Here is a 15,444-nt window from a genome sequence, read left to right as displayed (position 1 = left end):
ATTTTTCTGTTGCAGTATCCCTTTAAGGTTTGAGAATGGCCTATTGCTGCTTCCTTCCGGAAGCCCTTCTTCTGTTAGGTCTCCTGACCTCGAACAGTCTGGCCATTCATTTCTCACCCTGCCATTGTTCGCAGACATCCTTCTCTGCTCCTCGAGCGGCTTCAACGTGTGAACGACGTGCGAGGAGCAGAACCGGTTACGCCCGGTTACGCCCGGTAAAAGCCGGCCGTGGCAAAGGCGGTGGCGTTCGGCACGGGCGAGGGCGGGGCCCCGAAGCCGCGCGACTCACGCTCCCGGGGGGGGGCGGGGCCTACGCCGCGGCCGTGCTGCGGGGATCAGGCGTGAGGGGCGCTCCCTCGCCCACGCTCGCTGGAGCGGTGGCAGATGGGAATGCGGGAGGGGGGCCAAAGGCCGTTAGGCGGGGGGGCGCTCCAATCCTCATCATTTGCCCTCGCCGCGCAGCAAGGGGGCGGGGCTATCCGGCCGCGCGGGCCAGAGAAACTGCTCTCCCGGGTGCGCAGCCAGGAAACGAGCCGGTTACATACATCTGCTGCTCCCGGAGGCCGCGCGGAAACAGCCACAGCGCCCTGCGGGAGGGGGGAGATGCGCCAGCAGCAGGACACGGGGCTGCGGTGGGGGCTTCCAGCCGGTTAAACTAACAGGCTGAAGATATCGGTCCTTTTAATACCTTCTGCTGTAATTCCTTTGTCTTAAAACTACAGTGAAGACTCAAAGTGAAGAAGAGCACCAGGACACCGAGTTGAAAAGGATGGGGGGGTGGAGCTTGTGTTTGGGGTGGAGTTTGTGTTGGGGGGTGGAGCTTGTGCTGTGGGAGCAGGGCTTGTGCTAAGGGGGTGGAGCTTGTGCTGGAGGGGGTGGGGCTTGTGCTGAGGGGGAGGAGCTTGTGCAGTGGGAGGAGGGCTTGTGCTAAGGGGGTGGAGCTTGTGCAGGGGGGCGCGGGCAGGAGGTACTCACTTCAATCATGTTCCTCCAGCCTTCCGTCCGGCCGGCCAGCAGGGACTCGGCGTGGGCCAGGCCGGCGTTGTTGATGCACACGTCCACGCCCTGGTGCAGCGTCCGGATGGCGGAGAACATGGAGAGGATCTCCTCCTCGTTGGACAGGTCGCACTTGTACGGGATCAGGGTGCCGCTGTACCCCGCGCTCTGGCACTCGGCTGCAAGCTTCTGTAAAACCGGAAAACCGGCAGCGGAAAGAAAAAAAAACAGTTAAGCTCAGCTGGCCACCACTCCTCCGCTGCTGCTTAATTAGAACCCTGTTGCACGAGATTAATTGGCTCGGGTTCCGAATTACTGCCGAGTAATTAGCAGAGTAAAAAAAAAAAAGGCGCTGTCTATTTTAGCCCGTCTAAACCACAACGGGAGCAGGACGGCAACACTGAAACGAACGGCTGGAGCCAAATCATAATCTTTCCATTTAGCAACAGAGGCCTGCTGGAAGGCGGCCAGCTTATGCCGAAAGATGTTTATTGTTAGCAACGCGCACACGCCCAGCACTGATACAGGGGACATTGATCCGTTTCAAAAACCCACACGCCTCTCCCGGTACACAACGCCGCCAAGCACGAGAAACTAGCAGGTCCTTGGGCTGTGTCAGACAAAACACAACTCAAGCCCCGTGTTTGGGCAACGTCCCTGCTTTATGGCAGGCGTGATCAGGAAGGCCGTGTTTAATTAGGCAGAGAGCTATCACAAACTAGGCCTATAAACTAGGCGGGGAGGCTGAGGAACACAGGAGAGCCAAAGGCCACAGTGCAGCTTCTCCCGGCTCCCTCCCCACAGCAAGGGGCCAGAGTGGAGAGCCACAGACGCTTAGTCACGAGCGTGGAGGTGACGCACAGCACGATGGCCCAGCCCTGCCTTTCAGACAATAGCAGTCTTTATTTATACATGCTATAGGAGCGGTATCGGAATTCGGTAATAACTCAAGGAGCGCACGTGAGTTCAGGTTCTCGAAGTCAACCTGAACCTCATTTGCGCCACGCCTTCAGTGCTTCAGTGGCCAAAAAATACCGAGTTCTGAAATAGTTTTTATCCTAATCTTGTGCATATTTTAAAATCAATAAATTCTTAAATTCTCTTATTATAGATAACTGTATCCCCATACTTATCTATTCATTACTATGACTATTGTTACCTTATTTAATGTTTTACATATTAACTTCATATTCTTGAGAGATGACTAGAATACATGCATTGTGCACTTGCATATGTTACGTAATCAACATTATTGAGTGTAAAATAAAACAAGACCTACTCCCCCATGAAGTAACCATAAAGGTGATGTCAACCATAGAAACTACATTATAAAAACACAAAAACATCAAACCAAGGTTAGGGCTACATTTTAACCACCATTTCTCATTGAAGATGCAGAATTCGGGCGCCTTGTTCATCACATTCATATTTCTTAAAGGGCAAAGCATATGCAGGCTTTGCGACAGGAATGCAAGTATACCTGCTATTTTAAAAAACAAATCCTGAAATCGAAAATGAAAACAAACAGCTTGCAAAGGGACAACAAGCTTAAATGTAATCTGAGCAGGACACACCAGAAATACAATATGTACTAAGAACAATATGCACTAAAAACAAAGCAACCCTTCCTCCTTCCATTCTCCGTTGTCAAAAGAATGAAGACCAAACAACTAACTCAAGAGCACTAAGTGAGGGATTTACGGGGTTAGAGATACTGTAGTTAAATGCAGAGGCAGGAATGCTGCTCATAAGTGCATTCTCTCACTGCGGCAGGCCTTCTGTGGGCAACGTGAAGGGCGTGGGGGCGGGTGGCCACGGCGGGGTCAGACCAGGTCAGACCAAATTCGACGCCTGCTGCTCAAAACAACCAAAACTAAATTAAACTTTCGTTCTCGGCTCAATTCGGTCAGGTGTAAAACGACACACTGGAAAAATACCCTTGTACATTTTAGACTGCTTGTATATTTTTCCCCTAACGGAAGCAAAACCTCTGTGTTGTGCTCTATTAAAATGTCTGTACTGAAGTTGGAATGAGCCTATACATCTTTAACTGTTAGTCTAGAGCAGGGCTGCCCAACCCTCTTCCTGGGAATCTACTGACCAGTCGGTTTTCATTCCAACCATAGTTTGAAACACCTGATTCTACTAATCAGCAGCTCAACAAGATCTCTGGCTGTTGAATCACAACATTCCTCTATTAATGGCCACACGGGCAGGCTATATCTTAAGATGACTGAACATTGCTTGAGTATTAGTTACATCGGATCATTAGCCGACTTTGCTGAACGTGTAGACCCCTCTGCGCAGACAGGACTCAACAGGGAGAAACACGCAACAAAACCCATGAGCGAGGCAGAGGGGGGGAAGCGCTTGTTTTCATGTGTGGGAGGATCAGGTGACAGGGGCAGACATGCAGACTTCCCTTTCACAGCCCGGCGAGCTGACTCTTGCGAGCGCAGAGAGTGCGCCGTTATCGAATTAGAGACACCCTAGCCTCCCCGGTACCTGGATCAAACGGCCGGCTAATTCGCGGCGGCACCGGCCGATCTCCGCGGCCTCGGCCGAGCGCACCTCCAGTCCTCAGCCTCACCGCCGCTAATGCGAAACCGAGAGGCGGGGAGAGCGACGGTAACAGCGTTAGCGTCACATCAGCCGTTCGGCTCAGCCAAAACTGCGAGTACCAGCTGGGCAACTGCATCTTATGTTTTCTCTTAGCTTATTTACCAGATTGCCGATTTTGATCACAAACAGGGCAGCCGCTGAGGTATGGGTATGGCACGGCGGGAAAATATGTGAACCGAACCCACGACCCACAGGTCAAAGGTTCAGGTGCATCATTACTACCGCTGCCCGTTCAGCAGTAACGACAGCGGCCACGTCATTTTCACCAGTTAAATTTTATTTTTTATTTTTGGTCATGGCTGGAACGTAGAGGACGGGAAGAGTTGACAGCACTGCGGCCTCAGACTGGACCACACCAGCACTCTGAATCTCCTCTGCTGGACCTGATGGGCTCTGACATGTCCCCGAGCACAGATGAAGTGGTCACATGATGTCTGGGTCTGGACAGCACTCAGACAGAAGTGGGGGGACGGGACGGGACGAGACGACTATGTACCACTCTTTTTTCTTTGGGCTCTCACCATGAGCAGAGTTTCATCTGGGACACCCACACGCCCCTGGTCTCTCTGCACATACCCAGAGGACATAAATGAGGTGAGCGGTTACGCAGAGTGCAAAAACCATCCCAAAACAGAACTGCACAGACAGTCCCGCTGCACCATTACAGAACCCCAGGAGGTAAAACAACACAGAGAAAAGCAGACTGACTCCAAGTACCTGCAAAAAGTGGTCCCTTAAAGGAGACCAATCCCTTACAGAAGAGTGACCCCTTAAAGACAAGCAACCCCTTAAAAGAGAGCAACCCCTTAAAGGAGAGCGATCCCTTACAGAAGAGCAACCCCTTAAAGGAGAGCGATCCCTTACAGAAGAGTGATCCCTTAAAGGAGAGCGACCTCGTCAAGGGGAGCGATCCCTTAAAGAGCAATCCCTTACGGAAGAGCGATATATACATTGTGAATCAATAATAACGTTACGATATCATCTTAAACCGATGATAAGACCTCCTTTAAATGCATAATCCCTAAATGATAATACGTGCTGATATGCTAAGATACACTAAGATAAGATAAGTTTATTGAATCCATCCTATTCACAGATAGTGTGTATCACAACACACACACATATTCTGTGGCATTATTTTTTTTTTCACTATTAATAACTGCAACTGCTGGACAAAACAAAGGAGTTAACCTCCAGTGCAACCATCTTACGTCACCTAATCAAAGTGCATTGCGCGTCTAAAATAATGGCAACCTCCATAGCTCAAAATTTCTATTAAAGGCTGGCATTTAAAAAAAATAACTGAAATCTTGTATGGTTTTAACAATATACTTCCATAGTTGAGGACATTTACAACATATTAAGGCATACAAGTCTTAACAGGCAGGGTTCCCTTAAAAGGAGAGTGATCCCGTACAGAAGACTGCTCCCTTAAATGAAACGAGAGCCTTTCCTTAAAGAAGAGCGATCCCTTAAAGAAGAGCGATCCCTTAAAGAAGAGCGATCCCTTAAAGAAGAGCGATCCCTTAAAGAAGAGTGATCCCTTAAAGAAGAGCGATCGATCCCTTAAAGAAGAGCGTTTCCTTAAAGAAAAAGTGAGAATGGCAGAACCCAAGTATTTCTGGAGCAGGCACGGCTACGATCTCCACCAAGCAGTTCAGTGGGATTACCTTCTGCTGGGGCTTTGCCTGAATGAACGATCTGGGATTTAGGAGGCTGGCCGGCCTGTCGGATGTTTAAGCTCCGAATCTACACAACTCAACGCCGCCATTAAGCGCAACTTAAATTTGTTTGCAGTCTTAACACAAGCTTAACGCACATCATTCAACACTCAACACAAAGAGAGGGGGAAAAAAACCCTAAAACATAAAAACAGAACAAAAGGCAAGCTAAATGACAAAGTGTCAGATATTACATAGAAGCAGCTGACTTCAGAAGAGTGAGTGATATAATAAAGCTGCTACATTCTAGAAGATCATGACCATGTTTAATACCCCGCTCTGGAGAAAATCTGGAGAGCCATAAACGGTGAAACTCGGTGTTTGGAGGCTGAGAGGTCCGTCTGCCACCTGCACTGCTGCACAGCCCAGTCCCTGACCCGCAGTCTGACCAACGGCAGTTTCCTCTGTGAACCCAGTCTTCTGAAAGCCACTCCAGCGGTGGCCAGAATGTGAACCGGATTCAAGCGAAGGGACGGCACTGGATTGGTCCTCGGTGGCAAGCGTTATAGTGGAAGCATTATTGGTCTGTTTTCTTCTTTCTCTTTTTTTTTTGGTGCCAAAAGGAACATGGAGGGGATGGGAATGGAGGGTCGGGGTGGGTGGGGGCACAGGCCGGAATTTTGGCTGGAGAGAAACGTCAATCACGCAGCGTCTGATCTGGAACCGTGGCTCAGAGGCCTGTCTGTTTGAGTTCCCACTGGAACGCTGCTGTCAAGGCGTCGGTCACAGTTCACCATGAAACCACACAGCAGGACACACACACTACTGCTCTTTCACTCATTCTCTCTCTCTCATATACACACACACACTATTGCTCTCTCCCCTCTCTGTCATATACACACATTCATGCACACACATACTGTTGCTCTCTCTCTCCTCTCTCTCACACGCACACACTCACTATTGCTCTCTCTTATACACACATGCACGCACGCATGCACACATTATTGCTCTTGCTCTCACTCTCATATACACATATCCACACATGCACACACACACACTATTGCTCTCACTCATTCTCTCTCTCTCATATACACACATGCATGCATGCACGCACGCACACACACAATATTGCACTCATTCACTTTCTCTCTCTGTCATACACACGCGCGCACACACACACTTTGTAGGGGTATTGGACAGGGCATACAAAGAAGCATACAGTGACAAATTCTTAATAAAATGTGCCACATAAGTAAAATTCAATTGATTGATGGATACAAAATTTGATCACCGGTTGCCAGTCTAGGGCCTCCGATTCAGAGGGAACTGAGAGGAAGACCAGTGGATTATGGGATAGGTAAACCACGGCCTGTCCGTCGCCCTCCGCGATGATGAGGCTTACTCAAAGCCCCTCGCTCTGCTTAACCAGAGGCCCAGCCTGTCAGCTATACCTCACACTCCATCTGTACAGCCAATGGCACTAAAGAGAGACTGAAAGGTAACCGCTGATGCTCCTCAAAGCAGGTCAGAAACTGGCACTCACCTTCAACACCTCAAAGTGCTGGGGGGGGGGGATGAGACAGAAAAAGAGAGAGACAGAGAGAACGAGAGAGAGAGAATAAGAGAAACAGAAAGCGAGAGAACGAGAGAGAGAGAGAGAGAGAGAGAGAGAGAGACAGAGAGAATGAGAGAGAGAGAGAGGACTAGCGAGCCATTGGGGTCACTCCAGCTCAAATCACACAAGTACTAATCCAGGCTGGCCTCTTATGTAAGGAGGGCAGCCCTGCATCCAACACTGCCCAGGCCACTGAAGCATTTTAAGAATGTTTAATCATCAATGGTCAACGCCATTCCCCTTTCTCAGTGTTCAAAATCTAACGTTCAGAAGCCCCTCCCATGTTCAAGAATGGGAGGGGCTTCCGAACAGGTATCCTGTAGATGCAATGCTATCCTTAGACCGGAACTGACTTGCGCACTAATAATTTGTGTAGCCTTCTGAGAGTAGGCTACACAAAGCGGGGCAGCAAGGCCCAACAGTTCCGTTGAAAAACTGCCTTCATGAGAGCACTCTATTTCAGTTCCACCCTGTCTCTTTCAGGCACCTGTAACACACAAACGCAAATCAGCTTGTCACTTTGGATTTCTATCATCATTACCAGAGCGGTTGCCCTCAGCTGAAAGAGAGAGAGAGAGAGAGAGAGGGGGAGAGAGGGAGAGATAGAGAGAGAGAAGTGTAAGAATGGGAGGGAATTAGGGAAAGCGAGGTAAAGAAAAGCAGGAATGAAACGAGATAAAGGTACAAATGGAGAAGAAAGACAATGAAGATGGAGAGCGCGTGTGAGTGAAAGTCTGAATAAGGAGGTAAAGGGATGGAGAACAGAGCAGGACCCGAGCCCTGGTCTGCCCCCATCGCCCACATGGTTACAGAGCCACTGACCCGGTTTCACCACAGACTTGCAGCTCAGTGAAACTCCCCACATGGAACTCCCTCCGTTTGCATGCACTTAAAACCCACATCACTCAAACCTATGGTCTCTACCAGCCGACTATGTTACCCACGCCCAATGTATTCTATCCATCAACTACGCTGTGAACTGAGCATGCCCAGTCATCTAGCCAATAAGGGTCCCACAATGGGAATACGTTCTCTATTTTATTGTGTTATTCTCATTCATTTTAATGTACTTGGTTGTGTATGTTTTTTTTTAACGAGCAATTAAACAAGAAAAATAAAATCATTTTCACAGAGCACAAATGCAATATTTATTGGAAAGAACACTAAGGACACAAGGACACATCTCATCCAAGTCTAATGTTTCATATAGAAGGAAGTTTCACGTAAAAGTGCTCAGACATTCTGACATAGCAATGGAAACGTCAACATCACAACCACTTCAACAATAGAGATTTGCAACCATATCATCTGGACTACAACATTGAGCATAAGCAGGCAAAAAAAAAACAGAGGCCCAAAATCTGTGATTTTCTTAGAATATATATTGTTACTTTTATTTGTATTAGCGTTCTGGCCACAAAAGGCATACGTTTTGCTATATTAAACCAAAATAAAAGCCCAATAAATGATAGAACAACTGGTAGGTGAATTATTATTATTTATTTTTATTTTTTAAATAGGTGATCACCTGCATTCTTTACCTTTACAGACATGGGCGAGGTGAGTCATTTGTTTTGTTAATTTTTTTATTTCTCAAACGGATACCAATTACCTAATCTCCCATGCCCTGCCCTCCCTGGCCTGCTTACCTGGAACACGCTGCATATTATTAAATAATTACACGCAGGAGACTAGTCTACACATCACCGGCCAATCAAAATGCGCCCTGTCCGCAGGCCTGTCAAACTTGGGCTGTCTAAAGGTAAAAAATGGATCAGTTTACTCAGCAAAACCTGCCAATCAGTAACCATATATACAATGAGGAGTGGGGGGGATGGGGGGGTGACCTAGGATTCTCCCCAGCCTTCAGTCGGGTTCAGGCCACAGTAAACAGATATAACCTGACAAGATCTGATAGTACCGAGAGACAGGAACCAGCATGCCGTTCGCCCCACGCACCGCCCTTATCCACTGGTGTCTGCACGCACCCTCCAGTCATGATAGCCGTCACAGTCGCTAATGGCCACGGGACAGCACTGCATTTCACAGGATAAAGGGGAGGGGCCGGACAGACGGGAGATGCCGTGACAGACTCGATGGAAAACCCAACAAACTCAGCTGTGCTGGAATCTGTCAAAAGGTCTGTCCTGCATTTTCCTTTTAATGAACGGTCCATGGATCAATGTAGTGAGAAAATACTACTCGTGTTGCTCTAGCACTGCATGCCGATTCAAAATACAGCATGTAAGTCATTACTTACATAAACCTGACAATACAGATATCCAGAGGAAAAAAAACTATGAATCATGGGGAAAAACATCCCATTAATAATTTTCTAGCTCAGAGTTTTACTGCGCTTTATTACTGTGAGGATGATAGTCAGGACAGAGCAATCTGGGAATACGCACAATAGAGAAGGAACCAGTAAAGCAGGATCTGGTTTCACCTCACAGAGCAAGGTTTACTATAAACACAGGACTCCTGTCTCCTGTGTCACCAACACGATGACTACAAGGCTAACAAACCTTTGTCCCAAAGAGGCTCATTTCACAAGCAATATACAATAAGAATGCAACTGCAAGAAAACACAATTCTAAATGATGTCATAGCCGAGCTCGTGTTTTGGCTAAATGAACAACAAGCCGAGGAATGTGTCCCTTGTACCTGTTTGCCCTGCCAGCGGAACAGGTCAGACGTGGGGGAGCAGAGTGATGGTGAGAGCAGATGGATTTGGTGAAAATGCTTTCTCTGCCATTCACACAGGGACAAAAATGCAGTCGGACAGGCTTTGTAGCACCATCCTCTGCTTGGACTATCTGGTGTGCGTAGCACCACTGGGGCCATAAGCAGCAACACACGTGCACCACTGGGGGCATCAGCAGCAACACATACACACACACGCGCGCGCGCGTGCTCGCACACACACACGCACGCACGCACGCCGTTAGACACACACATGCAGACGCATACATACACACACATACATACACACAGATACACAGACACAGATTCAGTTACCAACTGAGGTAGTTAATGTATTCTTTACCAACTCTCTGGATGTTGGCTAGTTAGCGTCATTTAATTCAGCATTAATACAAAACATTTTTAACAAAATATGAATTAATCACAAACATTCTAAATGGACTGAAATACATGCTTTATTTAACTAGCAACACGCAATCCCAGAAAATGTGTTTTACTTAAAAGCATCAATTGCTGAACTCAGAACTGAAAAACAGGGAAACTAATTTATATTATTTGTGCATCTTCTCATAAAAGCTATTGGATATGGAATAATCAAACATAATGCAACTTTCTCTTGCCTGTGGCCACTGGAAAACAGGGAACTAAATTACAAAATTCAGAAAGTGCAAATGGGATGTTAATACATAATACAATAATTGCATTTCCATGTATCAGGAAATGAGCCAGTTAGCGTCACGTCTTTTAGTTTTTCCAGAGCGACAAAAACAAACTAAGAACGAAAAAAAAAAAAAAATACAAACCAGCACACTTAAGACTATACCAAAACATGGAAGAAAATGGAACATGTGAGCAGGAACATGTCACGTACATAGCATGTACACTGTCTGTTCCTATGGAGAATCCCAAGCATGCGGAATGTCATAATTAGGACCCCTGTGGTCCAGCGCTGCCTTGTGGGTCAGAACAATGCCCCGAGGAGAGACGGCCCCCCACCACAGAGCAGCGGGGGGGGGGGGGGGGGGCGGCGCTCGTCTCCGCTTCCTGGCTCTCCGCGCGCTCTCTGCGGGCCAACAGCAAGACAGCAACGGTCACGTGCGGCTCAAACATGTCAGGGGCTGGGAAGGGGGCGGGGGTTAGAGAGGGCTGTTCTAAAAGGCGGACTCTGCCCCTTTCCCACAGCAAGGGGGGGGGGGGGGGGGGGCGGGGTGAAGCTGGTCCAAATGGACCAGGATGACCCGCTCCTGGCAGGCTGGAGCGACACGTTATTCAAACACCTGACTGCTGCCGTGTTGGACAGCCATCTCTTTCATTTCAGCACCACTCAAAAGCGTTCAACAGGGGCCGCCGGGAATGCTGGGTAATGGCAGGCAGGGGCGTCACAGTTGGGGGGGGGGGGGGGTGGAACTGATTACCCAGGGCCCAGGCAGGGAGGGAAAGAGGGAGGGAGGGAGGTGGGGGGGGCGTCAAAAGGCCCGGACTAAGAAGGGAAAGGGGGCTCACAGAGGCGGCATTTGCACAGGCCCCAGAATCTCACGCTACACCCCTGACGACAGGTGCCCCCCGCACGCCCCCCCTAGACACGAGGTCTCGTGAAACTTAAGGTCGCGCCAGGCGCGCGCGAGAGGCAGAAGCGGTGCGGGTCCCGCACGCTAGCCGCGGCGGCGGCGGCGCACATCCCTGCGCGGCCGCCCCAGCCTTCGCGAGCCGCAGACCTGACATCTGTTTCCGAGTAGCGCAGTAGCGCAGCTGGGGCTGTTGTTAAAATAGCAGGCCTGCCATTTTCAATAATAGGGATGACAACATGTTCCCATTACCCAAATGTTCTTACCGCCAGTGGATTATACCATTTCTTCCATGGCGAGGGACCGAGGCAGGAATTATCCTGGATTACCACGCAAGCCCTGTAGAAACATTCGTTTATATATTTATTTAGTATGTTCCCAGCATCAGGAGCTGCTCCGGGACAGTAGACGCATTGTGATTTAGAGCCCATTTTCCTTTGATGCAAGGAAGCATATCTCATTTCAACTTTGGGGGGGTGGGGGGTGGGAGAGGTGGTAACAACAGGCAACAAATTTTCTAGCAGTATCACCCAAAGCAACATGATAATACTGTGGCGAGTCATTTGATGTCACCACAAAATTCGAGATGGAGGGGGATATTCATCCATGGATTGATGATGATGGCAGACTGTCCCTCCATAGTTCCCACTCATGTTCTGACTCAGCTTTTCTCCCCCTGACCAGCCCTAGGAGTGAGCACACCATGACGAATAATGCCGATATACATTTCAACCTTCCTGACGGAATTATCACTGCCTTAATAGGCGGATAAACTGGGACCCAGTGAGACATTGGCCCCTCACAGCGATCGAATCATGCTCCCTGAAGGCTACTTCTCTTATTATTATTATGAGCTACCGCTCATTCTTTCTCGCCCCGCCCTGCCTTGATGACCCTGCGCGGCACTCTTCATTGTCCAGACCGCCCTCACTTCCCACGCCCCTATCTGCTCCATGCTGCTCACGCTAATCGTCCGCCTCTCCTCACTCCTCCACTATCGCTCCCCTCACTTCTCTGCTCCCTTGCTCCGCTCACTCTGCCTCGCTCACTCTGTCCTCCTCACTTCCTGCTCCCCTGCCTGCTCACTCTGCTCCGCTCACTCGCTCCCTCCTCTGTCCCCTCACTTCTCGCTCACTCGCTCCGCTCACTCTGCTCTCATGCTCCTACTGCTGCTCACTCTGCAGCTGTCGGCTCCTATCTAGCTCCGCCACTTGCCCCACTCGCTCTCGCTCGACTCCCCCATCGCTTCCGCTCGTCCGCTCACGCTCACTCGCTCCTCACAACTGCGCCCCTCCAAAATCGCTCCCCTCACTCTGCTCCTCCTCACTCTGCTCCCTCACTCTCACTCTGCCTCCTCAGCTCTGCTCCCCTCGACTCTGCTCCCCCTGTCCCGCTCACTCTGCTCCGCTCACTCTGCTCTCCTCTGCCTCGCTACTCTGCTCCGCCTCACTCGCTCCTCCTCTTGCTCCTGCTTCACTCTGCTCCCCTCACTTGCTCCGCTCCTCCCTCCCTCCTCTGCTCCCACTCTGCTCCGCTCACTCTGCTCCTCTGTCTGCCTCGCTTACTCTGCTCCCCTCACTCTGCTCCGCTCACTCTGCCTCGCTCACTCTGCTCCTCGCTCCGTGCTCTCGCTCCGCTCACGCCGCCCGCCCAGCTCCCTCCTGCATAGACCGCACACTCCGCTCCCATCAACTGACCAACAATACTTACTGCACCCTAACTCTTTGCTCTCACTCGTGCCTACCCATCCTCCACCACACTCCGCTCCCCTCACTCCGCTCCCTCACTCCCTCCCCTCACTCCGCTCCCTCACTCCGCTCCCCTCACTCCGCTCCCCTCACTCCGCTCACCTCACTCCGCTCCCCTCACTCCGCCCCCTCACTCCGCTCCCCTCACTCCGCTCCCCTCACTCCGCTCCCCTCACTCTGCTCCCCTCACTGCTCCCCTCGCTCCGCCCCCCTCACTCCGCTCCCCTCACTCGCTCCCCTCACTCTGCTCCCCTCACTCGCTCCCCCCGCTCCGCCCCCCTCACTCCGCTCCCCTCACTCGCTCCCCTCACTCCGCTCCGCTCACTCTGCTCCGCTCACTCTGCTCCCCTCACTCTGCTCCCCTCACTCTGCTCCCCTCACTCTGCTCCGCTCACTCTGCTCCGCTCACTCTGCTCCACTCCTGACGTGCTGCTCACTGCAGGTGACCTAAAAGCCCGGAAACAGGGCCCTGCTCTGACATAGGACTCAGGCAAACAGCGCTTCTGCTCTCCAGGCAAACGAACAAACAATTTAATATAAAAACCTGGCAACCCGCAGGAAGCCCTCATTTTCATGTTGCAATGACGGCCCCAGGTAAGACAGGGAAGCGGGTGAGGGCACAGCAAAGCCTGTCCAAGCCAATCAGTGAAAAGATCGACCTTTTCATATCAATTTAGGACAAATCTGGAAACGAGTGGGGGCAGCTCACTGCCCGGGGTTGCCCCTAACCCCCAAAACACACATTAACCAAGAGCAGCACTCGGCAGGCAAGCGCCGGCGTCCTTGCAAACAGGCTTAACGTTACCTGTGGTTATGTAATCTGCAACTGTCACGGGCCGCTATGAAAACGCAGCCTTCGATCCAGTCGCGCCCAAGAAATAACTCTTGGCCGCAGCGAAAGTGTTCTTAAATCACAAGTCGCAAGTGTCCGAAAGTGTGGAGACGGCGGTACTTATGACCTGATGGTAAAGGTGATGTGGGGAAGCATTTGTCTGACACTATGGCTGCTGGGGCATGCAGAAGGTTCCGGAACTCAAAGAATATAGGCCTGTAATAAGTCCACCGCACAGCCACCACACACCACAGTAATTATTCAGAAACATAAATCTCTGTGAACCACATTTCAGAACCTCAGTCAACGTATTTACATCGGTTTTCTGAATAGATTTTTTTTTTCTTCAATAATGGAACTTTGGGGCTTTAAACCAAATGGGTCCTGATTTGTAACTTTGTACAGTACCCCCCGCCCCCCCCCCAAAAAAAAATACACACTTTAGAAAAGTTAAGGGACTTATCATTTGTACACTCCTACAGGTGAGGTAAACACGGAGTATTTCAGTGTTGAAGCGGTATCACGCAAAAATTCTGACAGGAGAGATTCCAATAGAACGGAGTCCTGTCGGCACACTGTCAAGGACCAACATTGAAGAAGTGTGTCAAAAAGGTACAGGTAAGAAAATTAGCTGAGAAAGTATCTCACCTAAAATACCTTAACAGACACTTTGGTAATCAGCGCTTTTACAGATAGGGGTAACAAACTGAGACCTGTTGTGAATTCCACAAAACGACAACTGACACGACGAGCGGCGCATGACCCTGCATGATATTTTGCTTACCGTGATTACCTGGGAGTTTTTCAGCAACCCAATGGAAACATCATTCAGAGGCACTCCCACGCTACCAAGTATGACCTCGTCATTTTGTGGTTTCCACTGCAAATAGAGCCTTAAGAGGCAAATAGAGCCTTAAGATTGAACAATATGGTGCAACAGCAAACTACCCCATTATTTTACTAGCCTGGTTAAGCAGTACCCTTTGTCAACAGTATAATTGCTCAACACTGGTTAAATTACACAGTGCACTCTCCGGCTACGCTGAAGCAACTCTTGTTTGATGTGAAGTCACAAAGATAATGGCTTTAAAAACAAAGAAACACTAGTTTCTCACGAGCACAAAAACGTGGCTCAGAACCCGTCAATGACCTTTTATTACCCTCTGCTAGGAACGGTGTACAAAGGATAGGAGAAAGGGCCATTTGCAGTCAGCAAAAGGAATCAAATCCAAGCTGTCTTCTCTCGACCCTTTAACTAAAAAAATGTAATTTAACAGCCAAATTGCACATTGGTCTAACAGTAATGTAAGTAATGCATAAGCCTTTTCTTTGAGTAAATCATGGGGGGGTGGGGGGGGGGGTGGGGGCGGTTGGGCAGCAAGTGTTGAGGTCACTCTTCTCAGGCCTGACCCACTTCAGAGCCATTTCTTAGCTAGACTACTCACCATAAACAAGCTGCAGCTGGCCGTGGGCCCAGACCCACTGAAGAATGAGATAGCCAGTCACTCGATTGGCACCGACTGGAGCCCTAGCCTCACACGGACACAATGAGTGGCAGCGACCGATGGAATTCAGCGGCAACGGACTCCGTCCAGGGCCACAGGAATAGAAGGAAAAGCTCAGAGATCCGGCCCCCACCGCACTATTTATATTTGATTGAGGACTTTTTGAGCATCGCGCTGAGCCGTAAATCTACCCC

The 15,444-nt window shown here is 49.8% G+C and overlaps 1 protein-coding gene across 1 annotated transcript in view; it reads right to left on the bottom strand.

Annotated features, from left to right (window-relative positions):
* The window catches only part of dhrs11a (dehydrogenase/reductase 11a), a 31,330-nt gene that overhangs the window by 8,257 nt on the left and 7,629 nt on the right, over positions 1-15,444 (bottom strand). The window contains exon 2 of the mRNA XM_064352252.1: positions 976-1,185. Within this exon, the coding sequence (XP_064208322.1) occupies positions 976-1,185 (210 nt within the window). The remainder of the gene's footprint in view (positions 1-975; positions 1,186-15,444) is intronic.

This window comes from Anguilla rostrata, chromosome 9 (genome assembly GCF_018555375.3).
Source record: "Anguilla rostrata isolate EN2019 chromosome 9, ASM1855537v3, whole genome shotgun sequence".
NCBI classification, from domain to species: Eukaryota; Metazoa; Chordata; class Actinopteri; order Anguilliformes; family Anguillidae; genus Anguilla; species Anguilla rostrata.
The sequence above is the reverse complement of the archived record's forward strand: the minus strand, read 5'-3'. Positions and strand labels throughout refer to the sequence as shown.